Here is a 25,165-nt window from a genome sequence, read left to right on the forward strand (position 1 = left end):
TGGGATTAACTCCTAAACTAATTGCCACCTGGGAGAAGTGCCTGGGAGAAGGCACTTTGAGTCGGCTGAGAAATCTCTTCTCCAGTTCTTGCTTGTTTGTGAGACAGGCCTTCGCTGTTAGCTCAGGCTGGCCTCAAACTCATGATCCTCCTGCCTCAGGTTTTCAAGTTCAAGAACTAACCCTATACCATCATGCTAGGTAGGTGCTGCAGCCCAGAAACGGGTGGTCGCAGTTCCCACTTCCAAGGACTGTAAAAAGCGGGCAGTGGAGAACGACCACTGCAGTGGAATGCGACCACTGCAGTGGAATGGTTTGCTGTGAGGGAGGGGTGAAGGGGTTTGGTGGGCACAGTGGCTTTCTGCCTGAGGTTGGGGAGGGAAGGTCCTTACATTTGACAGCATGGCAGAGCAACTCAATCTGAGCCACAAGGAATGAAGAAAGTCAGAACCGGTCAACCCATGGCCTGAGGGAGGTGAGGGTGGGGAAGCCTTGCCAGGCCGGGTCCCCAAAGAAAGCACAAAAGACAGCCCGAGCAAAGGCTTGGGGAGCAGAAAGGGCAGACTTAGAGCCCCAGGAGCTGTTAGGTGTGGCCAGATGGTGGAGCAGCAACACAACTGCACAGCAGACCACTATTCCTAGAATGTTCCAGAGTGGAGAAACAGCTTCCTGGTGCTCTGTGAGAGATTAACATTCTTGTGGCTCCAGGGTCTAGCTGAGACTCAGGGATTGTCCTGGGTCACTGCTGGGTAAGAATGGTACAGACACCATGCCTGAGTCTCGCTCTGGACCAAAAGCATCTTCCCTTGTTTTGAAGGGTCTGGCAGCCAGCTCATTACAGCAGGCGAGATGTTTTCTGCACTGGTGTCTCAGACTCTCCAATCAGGCTCCCAGCCAGGAGCCCCAACCACCACCTCACCCCATCCCTATACCAAAAGACACACTTGGGAGAAAGGAGCCTGTGGAAAGGAGGCAGCCTCACAGGAAGCTCAGATAAATGGGAAACCTGGAGGCCAGGAGGCCCTGTGGACCTTCTTTCCAGCCACCATGCCGCTGTCACATGGGGACTGGAGCCCAGAGAAAGGCTAAGAGTAACAAGTCAGTGGGCTAGCACAGAGGGCTCCCAAGTCCCAGCTCAGGAGCCCTGGCTTCTATGCCCCTAGAACATGGTTTCGGCAGCAAAATGTTTCTTTCCATTTCTCTCTGAAGAGGAAACTGCCCAAAACATAGCAGTATTGGCCAAGAAAGCCAAGAGCCAGGAGTGGTAGGGTACACCTGCAATACCAGCTTTTGGTAAGATCAGATATTTGAGGCCAGCTACACAGTGAGACCTCATTACAACAACCCAATGGGTGTGTCACCAGCGATGGAGTAAGTAAACCAAATGTGTTATAAATACAAGAGGATATTATTCAACTTCAAAAAGAAGGGACTTTGACATATAGTATCATAGAGATGAAAACTTACTAATTAAAAGGTTTTAAAAATTTCTAATGTGTGTATGTCTGTATATCTACAAATAGGTGTGTGCCCTATTTGTAGCTGGGAGTTGCTTCTCTCTTTCCACTAGTCACAGGGATTGAACTCAGGTCATTAGGCGTGACAGCTAGTGCCTTTATCCACTAAGCCACCTTTTCAGCTCTGGATGAACCTTTGAGGGTGGCATACTAAGCTGCCGTTCTGCCGGTCAGACTCACAGAGCTGAGATCTGTGTGGTTCCCAGGCTGGGGATCAGAAGGGGAGCTGGTGAATGGCTCAGGTTTTATGTTGCAAGAAGAAGAGAAATCTGTTATACAACATATAGAACATATAGAACATATAGAACACTGCACACCTGAATGCTTCAAAATGGCTACGTGGTACCATGTGGTGGCATGTACTTGTGGTCATGGCACTGGGAAACAGGAACAGGGAGATCACAAACACCAAACCAAACCAAACCTAAAGACGAACTGTAAGTTTTATGTTACTTGCTTGGTTTTTTTGGGGGGTGTGGGGTGGGGTTTCGAGACAGGGTTTCTCTGTGTAGCCTTGGCTGTCCTGGACTCACTTTGTAGACCAGGCTGGCTTCGAACTCACAGAGATCCACCTGCCTCTGCCTCCCGAGTGCTGGGATTAAAGGCGTGCACCCCCATGCCCAGCTTACTTGCTTGTTTTGATGCTGGGCCTGGAACAAGATAGACAAGTGCTCTGCCAATGAGCCACACCCCCGGTAGTCCTGTTATGTGTTTGTTTACTTGTTTACTACAATTACATTGTTCAAAGTCGGGGGGGGGGCGGGTGAGGGGAGGAGCAGCGCCAAAAGATGCAGTATTGAACCATTTTAATGCAATTAAAAAAAGAAAAATAACCACATAAGTCTTTAGTGAACAAATACTCTTAAGAATGCAAATGGCGCTGGGGGGTGGTGGTGCACGCCTTTAATCCCAGCACTTCGGAGGCAGAGGCAGGCGGATCATTGTGAGTTCGAGGCCAGCCTGGTCTATGAAGCGAGTCCAGGACAGTTAAGGCTACACAGAGAAACCCTGTCTGGAAAAAAAATAAAAGGAATGCAAATGGCAGGCTGGGGTGTAGACAGCACAACTACTTGGCTCCAGTCCCAGTGCCACCGTACAATTATTAAAAAGGCACACAGTTACATTATTTTTTTCTTACCAAAGACTTCATGCTTCCTATGCAAAATTTTAATGACCTGAAATAATCATATAAAACTACCATTTAGAACCAGCCTCGACTGTATTAATGCGAGCAGCTGGAGCTCTCAACTTTTAAGACACTACAATGTGGAACGTGTCTGTGAGGGCTTAGATGGGTCTAAGCAGGTGCACAAGGAGAGCAGGATGATCAGTGCAGGCCAGAGGGTGGACAGAGATGGGCAGGCTTGGCACTGCCATCACCGTGTGACCCGCCAACCACATAAGCCACATGCATAGCCATTCTGTAGAAACTGGCTTCGCTCTTTACACCCACATCATAGAGAAATGCCAAGGGAAGCTTGCAGGTCATCACTTTTGAGAAAGGTGCCCCTGTAGCCTCAGGACTCTGCCGTGTGACTAAGGATGGCTTTGAGCATCTGGCCATCCTGCCTCTACCTCCTGAGTGCTGAGATTACGCCACCAGCCTGCTTCCTGTTAGAACCCCCACTCTAGTGCTGCGGGCTACACCCTATCCCAACATTACAGCTCTGAAGCTGCCATTTGTCCTTAGGAGGCTGTGGTAACCCTCTTTGACAGTCACGAGTTAACAGCACCCATGTGAGTCGTGTCAGGAAGAGAAGGTTGCATCCTGGACCCCTGCCAAGGAGGCAATCAAGTGATGTGTCTCAATCCAGTTGTTGCCTGGCTCATCTCAGGTTTTCGTAAGTTGTTTTGTTTTCATTTTTAAAAGCCAATAAGTCATCCTTTTAAGTCAGCCTTTATCTTGCTGAAATATGCATACTAGCATTTGGACCCACTGGAAGTTATTAAGAGGGAGGAAACAGTCCTTGGGCCTCTGGGGCCTTTCAGAGGTGAGCAGCACGAGAAAAGGTCATGAGGTGACGGTCTCACCACTGAAGCCTGCTGGTGAAGAGGGAAGCCAGAAGACCACCACACACACACACACACACACACACACACACACACACACACACACTCCCTGTCTCTTGCCATATGATATCCTGAATTGCCTCAGAAATCTGCCAGCAAGGCCATCCCAGGTGTGGCACCTCACCGTTACAGCCCAAGTGGGTAGGGCACTTGTATAACATAAGCCAAGTATGGTTGTGTGCACTTGTAGCCTCAGCAGTCAGGGGAACCCTGAAACAGAACAAACCTTTTCTTCATAAAGCAGCCTGCCTGCCTCAGGCATATTGCTACAGTCACACACACACACACACACACACACACACACACACACACACACACACACACACACACACTAAACAAACAAAAACAACCAACACAAACAAACAAAAAAAGAAAACGAGCACACAGATCTAAGGAGAGTTGACTTCAACAGGGTGGTTTCAGGTGGCCACTTCACAGAGTGTCAACTTTCTCATAATTAAGCTAGTGATCTCAGTTCTGTGTGGCATTGCCTCAAGAATTAGAGAAAAAAGTGTCAAAAGCCCTTCCTCACATTGCATCAACTGGGGTATCTCCCAGTGCTCCCTCCAAGTCAAGGCCAGGTCCTATCTGCAGACAGGTGCTCTGAAGTTTCTGGCTAGAGTTCCGGGGAAAGGGGCTGAAGGACTGTCCTCACTAAGTTTCCTAAACAAACAACCAAGGTGTCCCGAGTGAGCCTATGTGGCCTCATTGGGGTCCAGCTTTCTTAGCAGTTGACAGATGGCCGCAACACCAGCCAACAGTCAGCCATCTGCCAGGGAAGATAGCTTTCAAACTGGGTGTGACTATCAGCTCAGGGCCCTGAGGCACCTAGCCAACCTGCCACCTGGTGCTGTCTCCCAGAGTCTAAACCTCTGTAGGGACAGCAATGGGGTTGCCAAGATGGCTAGTGGCTAATGGGTACCAGGATGTATTGACATAGGGAGGCACTGGGAGTCTGTTCATGTTATCAGAGTGTATGATGCTAAGCCATGAGATTGGAGAGGAGAGCAGGCAGCCCTGGTTATGGGCAGCATCCCAGGCCTGCAGCACCAGACCTCAGGCACGTCACCACCTCTGAGCCCCTCGAGCAATGCTAGGACAGAGGCTCAGGTGGTAGACAGATCAGACTCTTAGCGAAGGTTTGGCCCCCGAGAAGCTTGGGTTTGGAGAGCTTGTGGACCCTCAGACCTGCAGTTTCCTGTTCGGGAAGGGAGGGTGGCATCTGTGGTAAGAACTACAGCTGGTGTTCAAACAGCCCTGTGCAGGGGCCACACAACACTGGCAGTTAGCACACTCTAGCTAGAGCTTTTCTTCCCCATTGGATGGCAGAGTCTTTGAGGGCAGGGGTTTGGTCCCAGTGTGCTTTCCATAGCATAAAATCAGAGGCACAAATCCTCACAGGGCCACTGAACTCACTGATGTTCATCTATTTCAGTGGTTCTCCTAACCATCCTAATGCTGTGACCCTGTAATACCGCTCCTCATGGTGTGAGGACCCCAAACCATAAAACAACACTAATAATTAGCCTAGTTTCTCTGCTCCGTCTGCCTCTGGCCACCTTGGTGGCGGCAGCTGGTCGCTGTTCTTCCCTCCTGTCTTCAGTGCCTGGACCACTGGTGAACGCTTAAGGCTGGTGGAGTTGGGTGACCTCTGCTCCCACATCACAGCCAGGCCAGGAACACATTTCCTGGAAGCTCTGACAGGCTTGCTCCATCACCTTCCCCCCCCCCCCCACCCCGTCTGAGGCTGGCAGGGGGGGAGGGGACCTACTCGTGGTAAAGCAGAAGGAACCAACACAAAGGGCTGGGATGGTCGTAACTCCATTTACTAAGAAGATACAGGTAGGAGGTTAACAGACAGGTCAGGCAGAATGCCAGCCTGCGCTGGAGTCACTGCTAGGCTGCTGTGCATGCATGAGGCGGGCCGGGGGCAGTAAAGTGCACTCACACTGTGAGTCAGAGGCTAAGCCACTGAACCCTTTTCCCCCAACCATCTGGCCCAACAAAGGGAAGGTTTCCTGGAAAGTTACGTAGTAAAAATCTACATTCTGAAAGGCCCGAACAGCTTCCTCATGGCCTTCTCCCATTCAATGGCTGCTTCCTGGCCACCTTTATAGCCTCTAAGAGAGTCTACCCTTCGTTTATAGAAGGCAGGGGGTCTCTGGAGGTGTGCGGGTCTCCAGGGGCATCCTGAATACTTCTGACCATGTGTTTTGCCTTAGAAAGAAAGGCTAGGTAAGGGGCGAGCTACCCAGATAGTTTAGGAAGGAGGGAGATGTGGTGATAGGCAGCCGGTACAGGGAGCGTTATGGGATCCAGCTACATGAATGCTGGGGTTCGAAGCTGTTGCAGATCCACCGAACACCCTCTCATGACAGGAAGGCCAGGAGGCCAGGAGGAAAAGACAGATCACGGGGCTCAAGGAAGACTGAGCTCCACATATCACTGCTATGTACCCACCTAGGACATGTCTGGGTTGTACATTTACCCCACGGCTGCCTCTGCTATACAATGCATGCTGTTTGGGCTGGGCCTGGGGCCTTCACTCTCTTCCCCCTCACTGCCCCCCCCTCCCGACACTAGCACCCTGCATGCACAGAATGCTATGGGCCTGAGGTAAATGTACACGACTGAAGGAAACCCCTCTAGTCACCATCTTCTTTGCTAACTGCAACCGCCGGCCTGTTGTGAAGGGGTGATGTTAGGTAGGCACAGGGGGCTTTTCTCCACTGCCTTCTCCCCACACAGGGCACAGAGCACAAGGAGAGTCGTAGAATAGACTGAAGACTCAGCAGGACAGACGTGTGGCCCTCCCCAGCCCAAGTCCTGTGTAGCAGGAAGGGGCTCTGGATTGCCCAAGCTCAGGCTTCTGCCTTCCTCACAGGGGCAAAGGAGCCCACCAAGGTCCCAGCTGGGCTTCAGGATAACAGCTCTGAGACCTTCGCCTTCATTATGCCAGAGAGTGATACCCGCTACCGCTCTCCCACCCCCCCATTTCCCCCACTCCCGCCTTTGATGCTCACTGCATCACAGAAGGGCCTCTGCCCATAAACAATCCTTGCTCTGAGGTGAAGCCTTCTGAATGTTAGTGCCTCTGGGGCACACTGCCCTTATTTTCCACACGTCTCCTTTTTATAACTGCTAGGTGAACTTCTGATGCGAAAACTTACTCACCTTTCCTGCCACTGTTCTCTGCCTGTTTTTTCTATCCTGTGTCAGCACCTGTACAGGTTTCCGCACACAGTCAAAAGGTACAATCAGCCTTGTACATCACTGATCCTTCCTAAGACCTTGCATCCAGACAGCACCCCGCCCGCCCCCAGGCACTGCCTTTCCTTCATGTTGGGTCAGACCTCCCACGTCTCTCTAAGAGGCATCCAAGAATCAATTATTAAAGTAAGTCTCTAGAGACCCATGCCTTTGGTGGCCTCCTATCACCTAGTTTGTGTGACGGCATGTTTCTGAGTGACTGACCGTAAGGTACGTCTGACCTCTACAGCTGTCTCTTGAAGTCCACAGACTAGTTGTGCTGGGCTGGGTTGATGCATTGCACAGAGCTATTGGCAAGGCTCAAAGGTGAGGTGGGGGTGGGGGAATGGGACACAACACATGACACAATGGTGCTCCTAGGAGTGGACGGGGCTCACCTTCTGTGACTTGAGCTCTTTCGTGAGCATCAGCACCTGCTGTTCCAAGGCAGTCACCTTTTCCTGGGCCGTGCGGCTCCGAGCCAGCCCATCGGTGAAGAATGGAAAGGTGTTGCTTTGCCACTTAGGTTTCTGTGCGGGACCCGAGGGCACAGAGGACCTAGGTGCAGGCTTGGGAGGCTCCTCTGGCTCTTTCCCTGCTGGGAAGAAACACAGGCGTCAGGATGGGCAGAAACAATGCAATGCTCCGCCCACCTACAGGTGCCTCATCCATATACTAGGCGACAGCACCTTTCTGCATTTTCCTTATGAATTGGAAAGGGAGAAATATACTTTGCTTATTCATTAATCATTACTAGGAGTTCTGTGGGGAAGATGGCCTTTAGGGGACAGATGGCAGTAACTGGCATATAAAAGTGTGAATGCACTTGATGCCGCAGGATGGTTTAAGGAAATTTTGTTGGGGTGATCTTTCTGTGCACTGTGTGAAGGCTGCTTTGTATGTTCAATTGTTGATTCTGTACAGCCAGTGAGCGCAGTGCTGTCCAGACTTCTGTATTGTTATTGTTTGGCTGCATTATATCTTGCGAACATTCCCTCCCTCACCTTCTGATTGGTTGAATAAAGAGCTGACTGGCCAATAGCAGAGGGCGGAGAGGAAGGCAGGACTTTTGGGCAGAGATTGGAATGCTGGGGAAGGAATCTGAGGAGGGAAAATTTGCTAGACACCAAGGAAGAAACAGTGCAGGTCAGGGTTGCGGGGGTGTGTGGGGGGAGGTGGGGGGTGCGAATAGTGATGATTAAGACTGAAAGGAAGGGCTGGAGAGATGGCTCAGCAGTTTAGAGCACTGACTTTTCATCCAAAGGTCCTGAGCTCAATTCCCAGCAACCACATGGTGGCTCACAACCACCTAAAACGGAATCTGATGTCCTCTTCTTCCATGCAGGCATACATGCAGTAGAGTGCTTATATACATAAATAAATATATCTTAAAAAAAAAAAAAGACTGAAAGGCAGCCGAGCATGGTGGCACATGCCTTTAATCCCAGCACTGGGAAGGCAGAGGCAGGCAGATCTCTGTCAATTCGAGGCCAGCCTGGTGTACAAAGTGAGTCTAGGATAGCCAGGGCTACACTGAGAAACCCTGTCTCAAAAAACAAACAAACAAACAAACAAACAAAAAACCCCAAAAACAAAAACAAAACACACACACACACACACACACACACACACACAAAGTTTCTGTGTCATTATCAGGACCTGGCAGTTCAAGATAGTCCATTATAACTGGCACCACCCAATGTTTATAAATTAGTAAAATGGTAAACTTTGTTACATATATTTTACTACAATAAAACATACTTAAGTCTGGTGTGGCAGTGCATGCCTACATGCCAGCACAGGAGCAGAGGCTGAAGAGTGTCAAGTCATCCTCAGCTCCATAGCAAGTTAGAGGCCTGGGATACATAACCCTGACTCAAGGCAAACAAACCAACCCTTGCTCTTCAACCCCTGAAGGCCCAGGAGGAGGGGAGGCCAGGAGGAGAGGGGGCCACGAGGCCCATGATACTCAGAAGATAAATAAAAGATGACTCATCTCAAGGACAGAAACTTCCAAGACTCTGGAGGCCCCTCCCCAGCAGTGTGACATGAGGAAACTTCCCCTGGGGAGGAGAGGGACCAACCCAACTGTGGCTGCTGGGCTGCCTGGAGGAGCAGAAAGCTCCAGGCTTGCAGCTTTTGGGAGTCTGTGCCTGTCTGGACATTTTCTGTTGATGGCAGTTGCTTTTTTTGAGTCATCCTTGACCTTTTTAAGCACCCCGCCCTCACAAGCGCCTTCCCATACATGCTCCTGTTCATAACCCCAACAATGACAGTGACGCACTGGCTCAGCCAAGGTGGACTTTGGTGTAGTCATTATTTTGGTCTGTTGTGGGTTCCCTTCCTAGAGTGAATAGACGTGCAAGTGTGCGCATGTATGTGTGTGTATGTGTGAATGTGTGAATATGCGTGTGTGTGTGTGTGTGTGTGTGTGTGCGCGTGTGCATGTGACATCTTCTCAGGAAAAGCCTGTCACACAACACACACTGCTAAGTACTGAATGTTTGTGTTCCCATTAGTCTCAGGCTGAAGCTTTACCCCCAGTGTGATGAAATTACGGGGCAGAGCCTTAAGGAACTTAGATGAGGACATGAAGGTGCAGGCTTGATAGGATTAGTGCCCTTAGAAGTGGAGGAACAGGAGCGCTCTCTCCGTCACCCTCCGAGGACAGAGCGTCCACTGTCTACATGCCTGTGAAAGACCGTGACTAGAATCCAAATCTGCAGCACATGGACCTTGGACTCCCCAGCTCCCACCTAACTATAAAAGCTATAGTAACTGTGTGTATGCTCTTGCAGTCCAGGAGTGGACAGGCCTCACCTGGAGTGTTGGGGTCAGAGATCAAGGGCTGCTCCACCCCTGGAGGCTCCGTACTTTGTGAAGTTTCTTCCGCAAGTGGTCCATGGCCTGTTGCTTGGGCCTGCTTGTTGCCCCGGATGTTGTGCATGGTATTCCTGGCAGGAGAAGGGAGGAGCGTGAGGCCAGATGACCTCTCTGCCCTGGCTGCCGGATGGAGCCCCAGCCTCATCAGTACCTGACGGTGTACATCCCCACACACCCCTCCCCACCCAGCCTCATCAGCATCTGATGGTGTGCATCCTCACACACCCCTCCCCACCCAGTCTCATCGGCATCTGATGGTGTGCATCCTCACATACCCCTCCCCACCCAGCCTCATCAGCATCTGATGGTGTGCATCCCCCCTCCCCACCCCAGCCCCCATCCCCTCTCATTTAGCTCCATCCACAGTTCACTTTCCTACCCTTTTATTCCTCGTGAATTTCATACATATATACAGTGTATCTTTAAACTTTTTTTAGATTTTTTTTTTTTTTTTGTGAGTGTTTTGCCTGCATGTGAATCATGTGTATTTCTGGTATCTATGGAGGTCAGAGGAGGGCTTTGGGTCCCTTAGAACTTGAGTTACAGATAGTTGTGAGCCACCATGTGGGTGCTGGAATTGAACCTAGGGCAGGGGCAGTCCTTTACAAGAACAAGTGTGGTTAACCACTGAACCATTTTCCAGCCCCTCAAGGTATCTTGACCACATCTTCCCATCCTCCCCCATCCTACTTCCCACAGGCACCCCAACACGTGCCCTCCCACTGAGTCGGTTACTGTTGCCTGCTTGAGCACAGACACGCAACTGCTGGCCACACCCAGAAGAACGATGACTCTCCCTCAGCGAGGGGCGGAGCCTCGTGCGCCCCTCCCCGACTGGTGCTGGAATTGCTTACTGGCTTTATCTTGTACAAGTCTTGTGCAGGCAAGCACAGCTCCTACAAGCTCACAATTGCACCGGCCACTGTGTTTCTTATAAAGGCTTGGTTCCCACAAGCCCAACCCTGCTGCTGGAATATGTGCTCTAAGAATGCCATTCTGCTCACTGGTATACTTAGTAGTGCCTGCAATAAAAAATGATTTCATGTTTATTGGACAAACGTTGAACGGACCTGCCAACCTAACTTCCCCAAACCCTCTGGCCTCCTAACTACCATGCCCACAAGCCAGCAGTGGCTCCTGGCTCTGCCGACGCATGTTGTAAGCATTTCCTGGCAGCTTTCTGCCTTTGCCTTTGCTTCTTTCCGGGACCCAGACCCACCCTGCCTTGAAGGCTCCTCTGACTCATGGCTACCAAGGGGCTTACTACACTAGTGCCTAGGCCAGCTTCAGCCCATGGCTTGTTGAGGCTGAGGCCCCGCCCAGAATCCAGACTTAACCCTTGTGTGGTTTACCAAAAGGACCCAGGTAGCCCTGAAAGCTGCCCTAAGAGTACAGTCACTAGATGAAGAGATAGCTCAGGTGCTTATGTTCCCTTGAAAAGAAATAAAAGCACATCAGCCAGGTGCAGTGGCACACACCTTCAATCCCAGCACTTGGGAGGCAGAGGCAGGTGGATCAATGTGAGTTCGAGGCCAGCCTAGTCTACAAAGCGAGTCCAGGACAGCCAAAAAACTACACAGAGAAACCCTGTCTCAGAAAACAAAAAAACAAGCCAGGCGTGGTGGCGCACACCTTTAATCCCAGCACTCAGGGAGGCAGAGGCAGGAGGAGCAATGTGAGTTTGAGGCTAGCCTGGTCTACAAAGCGAATTCAGGACGGCCAAAGCTAACACAGAGAAACCCTGTCTCGGAACAAAACAAAACAACCCCAACAAAACAAAAAACCCTCAATCAGACAAAAATAAACAAAAGCACATGGATTCAGAAATTAATAGCAAGGGAGAGAAAAAGAGCTCCCTAAGTGAACTGTTTGAAACTGCAGGCTGTGCGAAAAGAAAGAACTCCTGTGCACTATAAAAAATAGGCCACCGGGAGGTACTCCTGTACAGGGAGGGCAGCCAGGGCTTGTGGCAGGGAGGAAGATGGCTTCTGAGAGCCAGCCTTGGAGCTCGCTTCCCAATGGAGGTTTGTAGGAGGGGCTGTGAGGGTAGGGAGACTTAGCCAGTGTCTTTGATCGTATGATTAAAATCATTTTGCCAGGGTCTCTCAGGGAACCCAGAGCTTGCTGCTCAGGTAGCCTTGCTGGAGCCTCAGCCCCATAGTCTTCCTGTCTGCTTCCGTAGGGCTTCAGGTAGAGATAGGAGAGACAGGTGCCAAGTTCTGAGTCCTCTTTCTCATCTTTACTTGTAACATTTTTTTCAGTTCTTGAGACAGGGTGTCATCCATCCCAGACTGCATCTCACGCATCACAAATTTACTCTGTGACAGAGGATGGCTGTGGACTTCTGATCCTGCTGCCATGTGGCGCTAGCCTCAGATGCAGAGCTTCAGTGCATGCAAGAGGCAAGGCCTCCACCAACCGAGCTCTAGCCCCGGCCCTACGCTTCTCGTGACCCCCAATCTGACTATGCCCACTATCACAGTGCATCAACGAACATTTTCTGCCTTAGGTAAAGGATGGGAAAAGTGAAATAAATTTGATATGGTGACTCTAAAAGAGAGAGAGAGAAAAGGAAGAAAACATTAAGAGCTACCCCATCTAGTGACAGTTAATATTTTCTGTGGATTGCAGAAATCTGTTCTGAGCTACCATAACCACTAGTTTTCACTATGACCAGTTACCATTTGGGGTATCTACAGAGGGACCTCAGGGTGGGGTGGGTGGTCAGACAAGGGGATATGGAAGTCCATAGACCTGTGAGGGCCCCTGGCTTGCTTATGTTGTCCCTATGTGAGACCCATTACCTGAGCATGTGACAAACACATCACTCTGGAAGACCCTTGTTTCACAAATGCCCACCTCTCTTCTTTAGATACCTGCAGAACTGTTCGGGAAAACACCCCATCCCTCCAAGCTCTTTGCTAGTTAGTGGATCTCCGTAGATTTCGAGTTCTTTCTCAGTCCATCCCAGTAATTTGTGTCTTTTTAGAAGTTTGTCGGTTTCATCTAAGTTTTCAAATTTGTTGGCATTACAGTTGTTCATGCCAATTCCTTGCAACCTGTCTCTTTGACAGGGTCTCACTAAGTAGCCCAGGCTGACCTTGAACTCAGAATCTTCATGTCTCAATTACCATCCCTGGCCCTTACAATCCTTTTTATTTCTATAAGGTTGCTAGTAATGACCCTCCTTTTTGCTTTCAACTTTAGTAATTTGAATTTTCTTCTTTTTCTTGACCTCCCTAAAAGTTATCACTTTTGTTGGACTTTTAAAAGAAAAGCCGTTTTACTGCATTTACACTTACGCCATGGCACATGTGGGGAGGTCAGAGAACACTTTGGGAAGTTGGTTCTCTCCCTCCACTAAGTGGGTCCCAGGGATCGAACTCAGGTCGTCAGGCTTGGCAGCAGACACTTTTACCTGCTAAGGCATCTCACCAGCCTAAAGATCCAGCCTGCTGGGTTTGAAATAGATGGGTCTGGGGTAAGAAAAGAGTGGGTTGTATTTTCATGAGCCGATAAAGAATACAGTCACTAGCGAGACTAAGATCAGCATTACGATCCTAATAATCTGATCTCATATTTGTTTATTTATTAAGACCCTGTGACAGAGGACCCCTGCCTGACTTCTCGGGCTGGCCATTTTCCTTCTTAGTTCTTACTTTCTCCGCCTGAAAATAAAAGCCACTGGGCACGCTGGAAAGATCACCAACCACCACAGCGGGGATCAGACTGTACTCGGCACCGCCATGCACAGATCCCAAGGGCACAAGCCACACAAGCTGGAGAGGGATCCAGGGACATGTGTCATGGCCAGAGGTACTGGCTGAGGGGGGTGACTTGCTGCTGCCCACACTTCCCTTTGCCGGGGATTAAGCTTCCCCAGCGTGTCACAGAGCTTGAGACTAGTGGTCTTTGGGTGTGGGGGAGCAAGAAAACCCCAACTTTAAGGTAGGAAAGGGCCTTTTGGTCCTGGTTGGTATCTCTCTGGGACAGGGCGCTCTCTACCTTTTACCACTGTCCAGGTGGCCACCCCTCAGCTGAGCCAGTGTCCCTGGAGGAAGCATCTCTGTATCATCAACACATCAACATGTAGTGTCGCAGATTACTCTCCGTGTGGGTGGCTCCTAGGTTGACTGTTCTTCACCGTCACTTTACTAGGCTTGAATCACCATGCAGACGGTCCTCTGAGGGTGTTTCCAGGAGGCTTTAACAGAAGGGAGGAGGCCCACCTTGAATGTGGACAGCATCCTCCATGGACAGGGAAGGAGAAGATAAGCTGAGCACTGCCATTTGTCTCTGCTTCCTGATTATGAATGCAGTGTGCCCAGCTCCTGCCTCTATGCTATCCTGCACAGGTTGTTTTTTGTTTGTTTGCTTGGTTTGGTTTGCTTTGAGACAGGGTTTCTCTGTGTAACAGTGTTGGCTGTCCTGGAACTCACTCTGTAGACCAGGCTGGCCTCGAACTCAGAGACCTGCCTGTCCCTGCCTCCGGAATGCTGGATTAAAAGCTGGACTATCTGTTCTTTTTTTTTTTTTTTTTTTTTTAATTATTTATTACATACACAATGTTCTGCCTCCATATACACCTGCACAACAGAAGAAGATACCAGATCTCATTATAGATGGTTGTGAGCCACCATGTGGTTGCTGGGAATTGAACTCAGGACCCCTGGAAGAGCAGACAGTGTTCTTAACCACTGACCCATCTTTCCAGGACCAGACTATCTGTTTTTAACTGAGATCCAGAACAAGCCCTGCTTCTGTGAGCTGCTTGAGTTAAGAGATTTGGCCACAGTAGTGAGAGGAGTCCCTAACTCACTTCTGTTCTGAAGAACTTGGCCTGCACAGGAGTGATGATCACCAAGAGGGACAGCACCGAGCAAGCTGGTTATGCCCCTGGGTGGCCTCTCTGCTGTGGTGATTAGGAGCAGATCCACAACCCAGGCTGGTGGAGCCCTCCCCTGGGCCAAGTTCCAAGAGTGACACTGACACGCTCATCTTCACAGAAGCCCTGGAAGTGAGTGTTAAGTTGTGTCCCGATGGTCAGGGAGGAGCGTCAGACCTGGCTGGAACGCACAACGGCTCGCTATAGACTTGTCCCAACCAAGCATCTGGCAGTGCTCAGGATGCCCTACACCCTGTCCCCTGAGGATGACCTGTGCTCAGGCAGCACAAATGCAAGCTCAAGGCCTGTGCAGGGCTCCCGGGACAGCTCTCCCCTTTACCACGTCGTCTAGGGCCTTGGAAGTGAAATGTCATTGTTGCCTTGTGTCTGTGGCCATCACAGGTGACCGGAGGGAAGTGCCTGGGTGACACTGTGAAACTTCCTTCCTTTCTCGGCATTTGTGTGTCCTCTGTTCCACTTTTGTGGCTGTGGTCTCCCTCAGGCACAAGCCACCTGCCCTGGGTACACGCTGGCTGGAAGGCTGGCCTTTCTAGGTTCTTCTTCCCTTTAACATGCTCCCAACACACCCAGTTCCTCGGCATCTCCAGAGAGATAAGCCCTGAACCCTGGGCTGGTCACCCATGTACCCCATGCTTCTCTTTCTAGCTCAGACCTCTCTCTTGGGCTCCATGCCTCTGCCCAAATGGCTGTAGATCAGCACTTCCTCCAGCCAGCGGGCCCCTCATCTTTTCTCTAAAGCCTGTTTCTCTCCTGGAAAGGACATCACTACCCCTCCCAGACATACACAGACATAAAATAAAATAAAACAAACTTAAAAGCAGTCAGGGCCTGGCATGGTGGTTCATGCTTGTCATTACAGCACTAAAAAAGCTGAGACTAGAGGACTGCTGCAAGTTCAAGGCCAGCTGGGGCCACAAGATGAATGCCAGGCTGGGCTGGGACTATAAAGTAAGACCTTGTCTCAACACTCGCCACCACAAAGTAGTTGACATGACCTACATGATAAAGCACGTGTGTTAAAGGTAAATAATTTGATATGAAATCATCATTTGATGTGATCTCACTATATACCTACCACCTGCTAGGTGTGGTGAGTGGTAAAACTATAGGCCATTTTTAATGACTTTTCCTTTTAAAATTGTGTTTATTATTATGTGGCATGGTGTGTGTGTGTGTTGGGGGGGGGGGTGATGGGTCAGTGTTTGTGCCACAACACACGTGGGGACAACTCTATGGAGTTGGTTGTCTCCTTCCACCTTCAAGCACATTGCAGGAACTCAGGTCACCAGGCTTGAATGGCAAGTGCTTTACCAGCTGAGGCCTGGTTATGTATTTAGAAACAAGATCTTACTATGTAGCCCAGGCTGGCCTAGAACTGATGACGTTCCTGCCTTTGCCTCCTGAGTGTTGGGACTATAACACCTGGCATAGTTTTAATTGAAAATAAGCCCATGATGCTGGCGTTGTCCTGCCTCTCGGCTAATCACACCAGATGACAGACACACTAGCAGAAAGGGTGCTAGTGCTCTGGCCACCTCTCATCCCCGCTGGCACTTACTGTATTTCAGTTCCCAGATGCTTCAGGGAGATGTTCTGAAGGCCTGAGGGCATGGCAGGGACAGGCTGAAAGGCAGCAGCTGCTCCCACAAGTCCAGTGGGTGTTTTCACAGGGCACACGAACTCCTCCAGTTCCGCCCCCTCTTGCTCTAGGGAGCCAAAGACAGGCAATCAACACTGGTAAGAACTAGCGACTAGGATAGGAATGGCTCTGGGCTCAGCTCTGACTGACAGCATGCAGGGTGGCAACAGCTGCCCACCCTGGAAACTTACAGCAAAGTGGCTGTAACATGATCTGTTTTCTTCCTGGAGAACTTCACAAACATGCAGGCCTGCGGGGTATTCTTTATCTGATAAGCCATTTACAAGAGTCTGAAATGTACTGAACACTTGATGTGCCAAAGGGTCTGCCCTAGCGTCATATGTAGTACCTTAAACTGGAAATAACTTTTTCCAGGTTTTTGTTTGTTAGTTTGTTTTTAGCATGTGTGTGTGTGTGTGTGTGTGTGTGTGTGTGTGTGTGTGTGTGTGTGTTTGAAGTGATATGTTTCTCAATCACTCTGCTTTCTTTACTAACATGGGTCTCTCACTGCTAACCATCCAGCTTGCTCTAAATCTCTTGCCTCTGCCTCCCCAGGGCCATGCCCACCCGGCTTACCATGAGTTCTGGGAATCTGAATGCTGGTTCTCAGGCTTGCATGGCACCTCTTTATCTACAGAGTCAGCTCCTCAATCCTTCTCACCAAATGACTCACACTGGCCTTGATCTTGTATTCCACATTCCTGCCTCCAACTCCCAAATACCTGAGATTACAGGTGCACTCTACCATGTTCTGCCGTGGTGAAAAGTTTACAGTGCAGAGGCAGGCTGGATGCATCATGGTGCTCCACACAACTGCCACTCAACTATGCAAAAACTGTTGATGAACACAGGACATGTGGGCAGTGAGTCATCTGAGGAGGCTGAGGCAGGAGAACTGCTGTGAGTGCCAGGCTAGCCTGAGATACACAGTGAAACCTTTTCCTCCAGAGAACATAAGAAACACACGTGGAATATAATCATAGATGGAAAATGTCAGATTAAAGAATGGAGTTACAGTTGGTCTCAATCACATATCAAAGTTTCAAAATAGACTCTTCTCGCGGCTTAGGGATGCCCACGCTCCAGGATTCAAGGCTTCAAATCTCAATAAAATAAAATTTTTCTTTTCAAAAAGGGAAGAAACAAACTTCTTTATCTTTTTTTTTTTTTTTTCCTTTTTCTCAAGACAGGGTTTCTCTGTGTAGCCTTGGCTGTCCTGGACTCACTTTATAGCCCAGGCTGGCCTTAAACTCACAGAGATCCACCTGCCTCTGCCTCCCAAGTGCTGGGATTACAGGTGTGTACCATCATACCCGGTGAGACTTAATATACTTGAGTGAAATATGTGCCTAACTAGAGAAAACCTGTTATTCTTTAGATTTCTTCCTGGTTAAAGGCTGGATCTTGAAGATTAGACTAGAATAGCACTTCCATGACTCGCTGTTCTAGAATCTGCATGGCATGACCTTTGCTGTGTCGGCTTCAGAATGCCTTCTGTACTTGCCAATCTGTCTCAGCTGTCTTTGTAGACAAAACGACATGCCCTTATAATTGCATATAGTCGGGGGCTAGAGAGATGGCTCAGCAGTTAAGAGCACTGACTGCTCTTCCAAAGGACCTGGGTTCAATTCCCAGAAACCACATGGCAGCTCACAATTGCCTATAATTTCAAGATCTGACACCCTCACACAGACATAAATGCAGGCAAAACACCAATGCACATAAAATAAAATAATTGCATATAGTCAGTATGTACAAACATGGAGCATCCTTCTCTGACTTAATAAACGTTTGGATACTGAAAAGAAGGTGTCACTGGGATTGCATGGTTGGATTATGACTGAGCAGGCTAGTCTCAATTTATTGTTTTCCTCACCAAATTTGCTATTTAAAATTTTTTAGGCCTACCTTCATAACTAGAAAAAAATATATTTATTAAAGATAGGAAGTTACAAAGAGTTCTTAAAACACAGAGAAATATTAGGATAACAATACTAAGTACTGAAAAGCTTAGTTTTGTATTAGTATATGATCCAAAATACACAATAAAAGGAGGGTGGAGGTGATTACAGCGTTAGCCCTGACTGTGTTTAGAAGACGGAACCTATACAACACAATATTAACACTGGCCATGGCCAGAGAGGGAACTATGGCTGCCTCCCCAGTATCCTGACAAGAATTCTTCCAGCGCAAGTGACTTTAAAATGTTTAAATGTTAAGGTAAGTTTCTAGGCTGAAAAACATCATTCAAAGTGTAGGAGAGAGGATGCAGCATGTCTGAGAGTTAATATGGAGTGTTACAAAAAGTGTGGATGGGTCAGGACCACTGGCAGGATACAGTGACTTGGACTCAATGGACACTTTTCATGTGGAGCCTTTATCCTGAAGGAGTAAAAGCTTTAGGGGTGTGAGGCGAGAGATGGCTCTCTAGCTCAGAGCTCTAGAGGCCAGCGCCCAGCACCTACCTGCAGCTCACAACTGCCTGTAACTTCAGCTCCAGGTGGCTCAATGCTTTCTACTGGTCTCTGAAGGCATTGCTCTCCCATGTACACACACACACACACACACACACGTGAAATAAAACAGCCTTATGGCTTTAGGAGTGGGGAAATTTATCTGTGGGTCATATCTGTAAAGAAGGTGTGGTGGCACATGCCTTTAATGCCAGCACTAGGAAGGCAGAGACAGGCGGATCTCTGTGAGTTTGCGGCCAGCTTGGTCAACAAAGAGAGTCCAGGACAGCCCGGAGAAACCCTCTCTTGAAAAAACAAAACAAAACAAAACAAACAAAACAAAAAAGGAAAAAGGCGTGGGTATAAGACCACCCATCACCATGGTGCTGAGGCTGGGAGATGGGCAGGGTGGGGGTGGAGGCTGTTCCACTCACTGGAGAAAACCTGTGATCACGTAAACAATAGCAGGTCACACACTGGTAATTCCCAGCAGGCCCCACCAACCGCACAGGCTGGTCAGGTGGCTTGACAAGGACACTCACATTCTGTGGAGGCCTCCTTCCCATGCCCCTCCCCTAACATGGACTGGGCTTCCTGAGAAGGCCGGGGAAAGGGAGATGGAGCAAAGAAAGCTGCAGGATGCTGAGGCCGGGGAGCCGGCAAGGTGGGCAGGAGCTGGGCAGAGCTGTCCTGGGACTCTGAGACAGTCCTTCCAACTCAAGCCAGAGAAGGGTCCTTAGGGGAGGAGCAGCGAGTGTGGTGGCAAGGGCTGTGTGGAGCTGACTGGACCTGCATGAGCGAGGACAGAGGGGGTACAGGCGTTAGCAACAGGTCGAGCACCAGAGCTGAGCCTGTGGATACAAATCAGGATGACACGATGGAAGGCCATGTGTGGGGTGTGGCTAGGAAGCTGGGTCCTGTGTGTGTATGTGTGTGTGTGTATGACCTGGGTGGAGTATGTGGGGTGTATTTGTGTGCATGTGTGTATATATATGTGCATGTATGTGTGTGTGTGCAAATGTGTGAGGGGGAATGTCTGTTTATATGTTTGAGTGTGTATGTATGTGTGTGTAAATATGTATGATTTGGGGGGAGTATGTGGGGTGGGGTGTGTGTATTTGTGTCCATGTGTATGTATGTATGTGTATATATCTGCATGTGCAAATGTGTGAGGGGGAGGGTCTGTTTATATTTATATGTGTGTATGTATGTGTGTGTAAATGTGTGAGTGTGTGTATATGTAAGTATGTGTGTGTGTGTTTGTGAGTTGTTTGTTGTTCAGCAAGAGCCTTTTGTTGAAAGATATGAGGCCAGGTCCCGTTCCCACCTGCTTCTGTGATCTGTTGGAAATTACTTACACCAAAATAAGTAAATGAAAAAAAAGGCTAGAATACATGGGAATAGAAAAGGCTAAGGCCCCATAATGTGGACTCCAGTCTTCAGATTGTGAACGGATTCAGTATAAAATTTTCTTCCTCATCAATACTTTAGCCACGTTTGCTCTTCCGCAGTCAGAATGAACAAATCCGTTTTTCTCAGGTTTCAGTACCTTAGTGTGGATTTCTTTTGAAATGTCAGCTCTCTCACACCCTCTCTCTGCCTGTGACCCAGGATCAACTCCGAGGCCACACAGCACTGCCTTGGGGGTATCACCAAAGAGAGCAGCTTGGAGAGGATAAAGTCTGTGGTGACATGAGCTCAGATACAATTCAGCCATTTTGCCTTTTCCACTAAACCCTGTGGCTCACTGGGGCAGCACTCTGTTCATGAAAAGTGGGTGTGCCTAGAAAGGCACCAGCTACTGCAGAGTACTAAAGGGACAGGCATACACACACACACACATACAAAGACACACACAGACACACACACACAAACATACACATGCATACACACACACACACACACACACACACACACACACACACACACACACACGATGGCTTTACCACAGCTGAGGCCAGCACTTCCCACTGGAGACACACAGACACACACACAGTGGCTTTACCATAGCTGAGACCAGCACTTGCCCCTGGAGACAGATCTGATGACCCACAGCTTGGCTGCTCTTGGCTAGGGAGAGGCCCCCAATGTGGTGAATATGCTAGGCGTCACCACCACGCTCAGACTTCTCTTGCCTGAGGGCGTTAGTTCATCACTATAAGGAAGTTCCTGCCTATAAAAAACAGGGCCAGGAGGTTGCTGCTTTGGTGGTATAGCCCTGAACGCCCCCCACTCTGCTCTGAGGGGTGAACCTGTGGGCTGTATCTTGATTTTTAGGGAGGGTATTTCCTTTCCTTACCTTCCTGCCTTAGCTTCCTCTGTGATGAGAATAACACCTCGAAGACAAAGGAATAAATGAGATGACACATACCTGCTGTTAGAGCAACACTGGTAAATAGAATGGGATTTCCCCCCCAGACAGGGTTTCTCTGTGTAGCCTCGGCTGTCCTGGATTCACTTGGTAGACCAGGCTGGTCTCCAACTCACAGAGACTGCCTGCCTCTGCCTCCCTGAGTGCAGGATGGGAGTCTTTGATGACAGACACTTATGAATGTCCCCTGTAAGCTGTGTCTTCCTTTGGCATTGTAATTATAGACATCTGTCGGTTTTCCTCCGATTGTTCTTGGCTTTCTGGAGGCTACTGTGTTGGTGAAACACAAAATAAAGATGGAAATGTCCAAAAGCTGTAGAGAACACGCCTTCAGATTGCTCAAGGGCGGGTTTTTTTGTTTTTGTTTTTCTTCTTCTTCTTACAGGACCCAGCCTCTGTGACTCAAAGTCAGCCGTGGATCAGGAGGATTGCACAGCCTTCTGCTTGCTTCCTCAGGAAGGAAGGATGGGGAGGGGCTGGGGTAGGGCAGCTCCAAACAGCTAAGCTGAGGCTCAGGAACTCATTCAAAGGAGTCAGGCAGAGTGGCACATGCTTATAACGTCAGCATTTGGCAAGCTGAAGCAAGGTGATCGCCGTGAGTTTAAAGCCAGCCTGGGCTACACAGTGAGACTGGAGCCAGCCTGGGCTACACAGTGAGACTGGAGCCAGCCTGGGCTTCAAAGTAAGCAAGCAAACAAGCAGCCGACTCCATAAAGGTCTTTCTGTATGTTGTGTGCGTCATATGTGTATGTGTGATGCCGGAAGTTTCCACTCGTGCCCTGTGTCCAGCAGGGGTAGGCTTGCTATAGGATGCAAAGGCGGTCAGAGGAGAAGTCCATATGCCTGACTGCTCCCTGAATCTCAGGCCAGGGCTCTCCATGAGATACCACCACCATGTTCCCCACCCCACAGGCAAAGCAATGCTAGGCCCAAACAGGCCTAGTCACGTGTACTGAAGCAAAGCTATAGAACCAAGAGCCTGGACCACGTCTGGCACAGCCCAAGAGGCTGATGAGGCTCCACGCCATGCTTTTACAATCTAGTTCTTCACGTTTCTGTCAAACACACACACAGGAAAGGAGATCTCTCCTCATCTCTACTCTGAAGTTGGCTCTGACAACTGTGTCAACTCAGGCTATGATTACCCACATTGACAGGGTTGCCTGGCTGTGTGATGGTGCTGAGGTACGAGCTACATACAGTATGAGAGGGCAAAGAAACCCTCCAAAATCCTGCCCGAAGCTGGGTATGGTGGTGTGTGCCTGTAATCCCAGCACCTAGGAGGAGGAGGAAGAGGAAGAGGAGGAGGAAGAGGCAGGAAGCTCAGGAGTTCCAGAACAGCCTCAACTGCACAGTGAATTCAAGGCCATCCTGGGCCTCACAGCAACAACAACAGCAGCAGCAGCAGCAACAAAGCTGCCCAAAAGCTGGGTGTGGTTGCACACGCCTTTAATCCCAGCATTTGGGAAGCAGAGGACAGCCAAGGCTACACCAAGAAGCCCTGTCTTGAAAAACCAAAACCAAGACCAAAAAAGCTGCCCAAAGAGGCTGATGGCTATTCATAACAAGGAAAGGAACAGCTGTTATACCGGAGTGACAGCACATTAGTGTGTGAGCACTGTTACAGCAGTAACAGTATATAGGTTCTGTTAGGATAGCAATAGCATGTATATGCCCCTGCAATAGCTACTGCATGTGTGTGCAGATAGTGATAACAGCATGAGTGTGTTGGCAGAATACTACTCCTGTTTACCACTGTGATAGCGTTAGTATGTATGCTATGATAGGTTAGCAACAGCATACATGTGCTTGTAGGTACTATGATGACAATAATAGCATAAATAACAGCACACACAACACACACACATTATTAGTGCAGCTGCCATATACTAGGCCTGTGCGCCTACCATTACACTTTACAGCCCTTTGCTTAGTCACAAGCTTCCGTATATTTGCTCTCATTCACTCTGCAAATAACTACGGTGCCAGGCCAGACACTAAGGACACAGGTGACAAAAGAAATGGTCCCTAAAAAAAGAAAAAAAAAAAAAAAAAAAAAAAAAAGAAAGAAATGGTCCCTACTCTTAAGGGCTAGTGGGTGGAGCCTGACAAGGACATGGTAATCAGAACACCATGTGACAGTTGTCCCTGAAGTATTTGAAAGAGTTTCAAGCACCTACACTGAGTCTAGGTGGAAAAGTCCCCGATGTCATCCAAGGGGAAGCTGACAAGATGAGGTGACACGGACCTTGCCTTACAGAGACTCAGCAGGAATTTACCAGGTAAACAGAGGGACTTGAGACCCTCTTGCTAAAGCATGGGCAGAAATGAGATGAGGATGGGGGGAACAAACCCTAGGTAGCAGGCAAGAACCTGCCCAATGGGTGGGATTTCGTTATAGAAAGCCCACTCAGACTACAGGGGACAGGTTCAGACACAGGTCTTGACAGGGGACCCTGGAGAGGAGGGTGCTAGGTTTTCTGACTTTCATTTTTTGTTTTGTTTTGTTTTTTGAGACAGGGTTTCTCTGTGTAGCCTTGGCTGTCCTGGACTCGCTTCATAGACCAGGCTGGCCTCGAACTCACAGCGATCTGCCTGCCTCTGCCTCCTGAGTGCTGGGATTAAAGGCATGTGCCACCATGCCCAGCTGGTGGGTACTGGGTTTTCTAGCTGAGAGAGCTAACAAACGGAATAGCAGTGAGGGAAGCTGGAACTTACATGCAGTTCAGTGGGTAAGAGGCCCAGGGCGGTGCCCAACTGGACTGGCTGGCAGAGACTGAGGAAGGGTGGGGGCGTGGCCCACTGCTGTGAAAACAAGTGCATACACAGGGCCATCCACCAAGGAAAGGAGAATTCCACAGACAAGTGTGCCAGGTTTGGGCATGTGAAGCACCAGGCACTGTGGCCCATGAGGCACCTGGCCACAGCCCCCCGCTGGCTGACTGGCCTGTGAACTGAAGTTGTTGCATTTTAGACACTGAGGCTGTACCTGACTGATTAGCCGTGCTCCGCGCAGTGGCTGTGGGCCGGCCCATCCCCATGCTAAGACCTAGTAGTCGTGTATCCAGCCACAGCACAGTGGTGGGAGAAGGTGTGATTTCCCAGGCTTCTCCAGGTTGGGATGTTCTAGAACTGGAGATTTGAAAAAACTTCACTTGCAGTAAATCGTAATGGGCCATGTTTATTATCCCAGCACTAGAGAGGCTGAGGGAGGATTGAGAGCTCTGAGGTCAATCTAGGCTACACAGCAAGAATCTGCCTGTCCCCAAATCCAAGGGTAAAAGATGGTAGCTTAACGGTGGAGTGCGTGGTTAACATTCATAAGGTCCTGGATTCAAGCCCCAGTAAACACACACACACACACACACACACACACACACACACACACACACACGCACGCACGCACGCACACATGCACCAGTAAACACACACACACCAGTAAACACACATACCAGTAAACACACACACACACACACACACACATGCATGAAACACCAGTAAACACACACATGCATGCTCGCACACACATGCATGCTCGCGCACACATGCATGCTCGCGCACACATGCACACGTAACTTCCCTGAAGTCACCCATGGCTGAGACTTGAACTCAGGCAGCCTGGCCTCAGAGCCCATGCTCCTGTCCTAATCAATCCTACATCCCATTCATTCCTGGTTCTGCTTCTTGGCAGAGGGCTCCTCCCACACCTCCAGCTCCAGGGGAGAGGCCTGGCTATCAAACGTTTGGGTGTGTGGCAGGAGGCCAGCCCATGGATACCTAGGTTGAGGTGCAGGATGGGCCCGTTCCCAGCCAGGGCGGCAGCAGGGGCGGCAGGAAGTGCAGGCGGGCTGCTGTGGAACTCCCAGCGTTTCATCTGAAGCTGCTGCAGCCAATACACCATCACTTGCTTGGTGGCGGCCTGGGAAGCACAAGTGTTAGTCAGTAAGGTCGCAGACCATACTGGGGAGGAGGGGGGAGCACCAGGCCTGGCCCTCAGAGGTCACGGAATGGGTAGGAACTCTGTCCTGGCAGGAAAAGAAAAAACAGCACTCGGGGTCTGGATTCATTTCTTCAACGCC

The 25,165-nt window shown here is 49.6% G+C and overlaps 1 protein-coding gene across 1 annotated transcript in view; it reads right to left on the reverse strand.

Moving 5' to 3' along the window:
- Tbc1d2 (TBC1 domain family member 2) overlaps positions 1–25,165 on the reverse strand; it is a 47,442-nt gene that overhangs the window by 18,402 nt on the left and 3,875 nt on the right. Inside the window, exons 2-5 of the mRNA XM_051161790.1 lie at positions 24,864–25,005; positions 16,182–16,329; positions 9,655–9,788; positions 7,233–7,429 (exon numbers count right to left, since the gene is read on the reverse strand). Coding sequence (XP_051017747.1) covers positions 7,233–7,429; positions 9,655–9,788; positions 16,182–16,329; positions 24,864–25,005 — 621 coding nt within the window. The remainder of the gene's footprint in view (positions 1–7,232; positions 7,430–9,654; positions 9,789–16,181; positions 16,330–24,863; positions 25,006–25,165) is intronic.

The sequence above is a fragment of the Acomys russatus genome, chromosome 2 (assembly GCF_903995435.1).
Source record: "Acomys russatus chromosome 2, mAcoRus1.1, whole genome shotgun sequence".
Classification (NCBI taxonomy): Eukaryota; Metazoa; Chordata; class Mammalia; order Rodentia; family Muridae; genus Acomys; species Acomys russatus.